The 5,507-nt window shown below is 42.9% G+C and overlaps 1 protein-coding gene across 1 annotated transcript; it reads left to right on the forward strand.

Moving 5' to 3' along the window:
* Positions 1–1,639: 1,639 nt before the first annotated feature.
* LOC123395429 (protein FAR1-RELATED SEQUENCE 4-like) lies at positions 1,640–4,372 on the forward strand. Its single transcript, XM_045090433.1, has 4 exons — positions 1,640–2,431; positions 3,164–3,523; positions 3,862–3,954; positions 4,154–4,372. Exons 1-4 carry the CDS (start codon positions 1,640–1,642, stop codon positions 4,370–4,372), a joined length of 1,464 nt encoding a protein of 487 aa, XP_044946368.1.
* The last annotated feature ends 1,135 nt before the right edge of the window (positions 4,373–5,507 follow it).

Raw genomic sequence — 5,507 nt, forward strand, 5'->3', positions numbered from 1 at the left:
TCGTCAGCGGATCCTCACCCGTCGGCGCAACCCTATGCCGTCGTCGACATGGCTATCAAGTGTTTGAACCAAGGCGCATGCCGAGACAAGATCGAGGCGTTGGCTGCCGCGTGCGTGGGGCAAGAACCACCACCGGACGCCGACGCCGACGAGGCCCGCGCCAGCGCGCGGGAGGCGCTGGTGAAGTGCATAATGGACGTCGTGGCAGCCGCTGCCCGTGAAACGGCGGAGCAGGAGGGAAAGTCGAGCTGATTGTGATCGACGCCGGTTCTCTCATTACTCATTAGCTAATTGGCGCTATATACAACCTAGTTTCTTCATGGATGTTTTGGATAGCTTAATGATGTGGAGTTTTTATGATGTAGAGTCGTAACTTATTTTAGATCCCTGCTATTTGGTTTTGAGAGGGTTGTCTTGTGTACGCACATCATGTGCGCAGCTTTGTAATGCTTTCATCATTAGTTAATTCAGCCCTATATATACAATAATGCTACACCCACGTAGAGCTACGTGAGTTTATGTGCTGATTAGGATCGACGCTGACCTGGCCGCGCATACCGTCTGGAGCGAGAAACAGAAATAATTGCGGGCATAAAAATTATTTGTGGTGAAAAAACAAACGCAACCCCCAGGCGATAGATGTCAAGCACAGATCGGCCCGACGGCCGCGCGACGCGGCGAGTAACCTGCCGCTAATTACGCAAGGGGAAAACAGAAAGGCACAGACAGATCCGTTTTTCCAGATTTTAAGATCGCCGCCTTCAACTTTTGATCATCGGTACTGCTAAACGAAATTTCCACGCGTTGCCGATCACAGTGCTTGCATCGTTGGTGGCCTGCGTGGTGTGCCTGGCCTAGCTGACGACGGGGAGGATACAAGGTTCAGTCTGCTGCTACTGCTGTTGTTCGCTGTATTCTGTATTCTGCGTTTAAGTCAGGAGTATTGTTCATGGTTAAATATATGTGTTGTTATTGTTTGACCATTGGTGTTAGATAGACACTACTAGTAATGCTAAGGTCGTGGTGGTAATCTAGTACCCTTGCTGATTTTCATAGCTGCTCATGTGTACGTATCCTGAATTCCTGATGCTTGTTGAGCTGGTGACGGGTGCTTCTACTTCTCGAATCCAATCTTTAATGGAGATTCCTCCCAGGATTGATGACGAGATCTGCTAATTTTGTGATTAGTTTGACCATTCGTGTATGCAGATGCTGGTAATGCTACGGTCGTGGTGGTAATCTAGTATTCCGGTTGCACGCTGGTGGGCAGTTCGTGCAGGAGTTAAAAATCCCTGCGAGGTCGCTTGATCCGAATACGATACACTGCTTTCGTCAAATATGTGTACTGTTATCGATTTAATCGTCTTGTTATGTTCAGCATGAAGGTCACAAGTTCATGGTTAACATGCCAACATTTAGGTCACTCTGTTACAAATTTAGTTTTGATTTCGTAGAAGAGTGACTTTTTTTCATGATCATAGCAATGGATGATGGAATAGTTGGTGTTCAAGAATCAAGTGACATGTATATTTCAAGTGATGACGACGGCATTAAGCAACAAAATCAAAGCAACATGGAAATTGAACATGACCATATTGAAGATCAACCAGATTCGTTACTTGGAGACCCTGAATTGGGGATGACCTTCGATACTGAGAATGAGGTGCGAGAGTACTATATAAAATATGCTAAAGCAAAAGGCTTTGGTGTGACGAGAAGAATCTCACATAGTGATGATAATGGACAAGTAAAGTACCTTACACTTTGTTGCTCTCGGTATGGTAAGACTCAATCGAACTCAAGAAATATGTTGAAGCCAAACCCAACAGCCGGGATAGGATGTGAAGCTAAAATTTATGTTACACGTGGTCCTGATGGGAAGCTTCATCTTTCAAAGGCGATTTTGGATCACAATCATGCATTGAGTCCACATAAATCTCGGTTATTTAGATGCAATAAGAAGTTAAATTTCCATGTCAAGCGCAGGCTTGAGCTGAATGACCGCGCCGGAATAAGAGTAAACAAGAATTTTAATTCTTTTGTTGTGGCAGCAGATGGTCATGAGAACCTAACTTTTGGTGAGAAAACTTGTCGCAATTTTCTAGAGATAACAAGAAGGTTAAAACTTGGTAGTGGTGATGCTGAAGCGGTTCGTGACTATTTTATCAAAATGCAATCCGACAATCCAAACTTTTTTAGTGTCATGGATGTTGATGATGAATCCCGACTTCGGAATGCTTTTTGGGCTGATGCAAGAAGCAGAGCAGTGTATGAATCTTTTCATGATGTCATTACTTTTGACACAACATACTTGGTGAACAAATATGATATGCCTTTTGCTTGTTTTGTCGGAGTGAATCATCATGGCCAATCAGTGTTGCTAGGGTGTGCTTTATTATCAAATGAAGATACTCCAACATTTGTCTGGTTATTTGAAGCATGGCTTACTTGTATGTCAAATCGCCATCCAAAAGCTATTATAACTGATCAAGCAAAAGCAATTCAGAATGGTGTGGAAGAAGTTTTCCCTGAATCTCAATATAGATGGTGCTTGTGGCACATAATGAAAAAGATACCCGAGAAGTTAGGTGGATATGATGAATATGATCACATCAAGGTTGTTGTTGGCAGGGCGGTTTACAATTCATTAACAATTACAGAGTTTGAAGTTGCTTGGATGCATATGGTTGAGAAGTATAGTCTTGATGATAATGAATGGCTTAAAGGGCTTTATGAGCATCGGAACCGTTGGGTTCCAGCTTTTGTGAAAGATGCCTTCTGGGCAGGTATGTCTACTACACAACGTAGTGAGAGTATGAATGCCTTCTTTGATGGATATGTTAACGCAAAAACTACATTGAAGCATTTTGTTAGCCAATATGAGAATGGTCTCCGTGATAAAGTTGAGAAGGAGAATATTGCTGATTTTAATTCCATCAATTCAACCATACCTTGCATCACACGCTTTGCCATCGAGAAGCAATTTCAATCAGCCTATACAAATGCAAAGTTCAAAGAATTTCAAGAAGAGCTAACAGACATTATGTATTGTGATCGGAAGTTCATAGAAAAGGAAGGGGCAATAGAAACATATGAAATAACTGAGGATGTGTTAATTGATGAGGAAAAAGGATGGAGAAAAGATATTGTGTACCATGTTTATTTCAACGAGGAAGAGTTCGAAGTTAAGTGTTCATGTCGTCGCTTCGAGTTCAGGGGTATACTCTGTAGGCATGTATTATGTGTGCTCACTCACATGAAAATCAAGGAGGTTCCTCCACAATACATTGTTGATCGGTGGAAAAAGAATGTGAAAAGAAAGCATAATTTTATCAGATGCACATATGGTGGCATGGAAGACACGCCTGTTGCAAAACGTTTTGATAGATTGTGCAATTCTTTCTACCCAGTTGCTGAGCTAGGCGGCATGTCAGATAATTCATGCAATTCTTTGATTGAAAAACTTCACACCCTCAAAGTTGAGTACTCTAGCAGCTCAAATTCTGAAAATGATAAGGAACAGGTTGGTACACAGGAAGATGCACCTTCTAGTGCGAAGGCAACAAGTAAAACTATACTAAGTCCAATAGCTGTTAGATGTGCTGGACGTCCTCCTTCATTGAGGAAAGAATCAAAGGTTGATAAGCTTATTCGTCAAGCAAACGAAAAGAAGAAGAAAGCTGAACAAAGAGACAAGAAAAAAGCTGAACAAGAGAAGAAGAAAGCTGAACAAAAGAAAATGAAAAAAGAAGAACAGGAGAAGAAGAAAGCTGAACAAAAGGTATTGTAGCCTATATTACGTGTGATCACAAACTACTTTTTTCTTCTTGTAAAAACTCACTAATGTTGCACTTATTTCAGGCTCACTCCATGAATTTAAACAAGAAAAGGTCCAATAATAAAAGGAAACAATCAGACGCTAATATTCTAGAACAAGATCTTATGGAACATGCGGTATTTGATTCTTGTTCTCCGTTCTACAATAATACTATTTTTTATAGCTAATAGATCTGCAATCTGAAACAGAGTCAGGAAGCAATTTATTTGGATGACATAGCTTGTAGTAGCACAGTTCAGGTATTTTATTTTGTCAAATTTTGATTTGCAGTAAAAACTTGGTAATCCATTAATATAATGACTTTATTTGGCACAGGGATCATTTGACTTTGGCATAGCGACTGGCAACATAAATCCAACCCCAGCAGCTGCAATACCATATGAAGGTTCATCATCAATGGTTATGCCTCCAATTCTAGGAGAATATACAAGTATGATGTTTCAGGTTCAGCAAGCATCGACTGTACTGTCCAGTCCTGCAGAATTACGCTTCAATGGAATTGGAGGGCTCAACAATACGACGGATCAGATTTAGACATGATTTATGTAATTTGAAGATGTTTGATGCAGTATTTTTCTATGCACTTGGCAACTTTAATGTAATATTTGATGGAGTATATGTTTTGTCATCTTGTTTTCCCTAATGTACTACAAAATTATTTATAGGATTGTAAATTTTCATGGATATTTGTGTGCGCACATTGCTGGTAGTTTATCAAGTATAAGCACACTGGAGATTCACGTCAACCCTTCTTTTCATATCTCTGAATATTTTGATCTCTGAAACTGCACTTTGTGTCTCTAATCATCTCTGTGTAAAGCTGAACAAAGTCCAGAGCTTTGATGTGGCCCAGCCAAGCTACCAACAGGATGCAAAGCAGAACAAAATTCAGACCAAAGCAGCACGGTACAATTTCTAAGCAACAAACTTATGTAGCTCGTCGATCTGGCCCAGCCATGGCCTGAGACCGAAGAGGTTGACCGACTGGACGCTCGACAGCAAGTTGACCAGCGTCGTCGGCCACCACACGACGAGTCAGTACATCGAATTTGGCTACATGGGACTTCACCAAGGCGCCGCCAGCGTCCATACGAGGAGGCCGCCTCGTCGCCAAGAGCCGGCCGTGACGCTGTCAACGATTAGGAGATCACCTCCCCACATCGGAGGAGCCATGCATGGCGCATCCAACTAGTACGAGACTGCCTCTCCGCCTCAGAGTAGCCCGTTGTCGCGCCGCGGAAGATATCTTCGCGTCCGGCAGTAACAGAGGAACTCGCCGCGTTGCGCTGCCGATCGATGGGAAACTCGCCGCGTCGCGCGGCCGTCGGGCCGATCTATGCCTGGCATCTATCGTCTGGGGGTTGCGTTTGTTTTTTCACAGCAAGTAATTTTTATGCCCGCAATTATTTCTGTTTCTCGCTCCAAACGCAATAATGCTACACTCACGTAGAGCTACGTGAGTTTACGTGCTGATTAGGATCGACGCTGACCTGGCCGCGCATACCGTCTGGAGCGAGAAACAGAAATAATTGCGGGCATAAAAATTATTTGTGGTGAAAAAACAAACGCAACCCCCAGGCGATAGATGTCACGCACAGATCGGTCCGACGGTCGCGCGACGCGGCGAGTAACCTGCCGCTAATTACGCAAGGGGAAAACAGAAAGGCAC

This window comes from Hordeum vulgare, chromosome 1H (genome assembly GCF_904849725.1).
Source record: "Hordeum vulgare subsp. vulgare chromosome 1H, MorexV3_pseudomolecules_assembly, whole genome shotgun sequence".
In the NCBI taxonomy this organism is placed as follows: Eukaryota; Viridiplantae; Streptophyta; class Magnoliopsida; order Poales; family Poaceae; genus Hordeum; species Hordeum vulgare.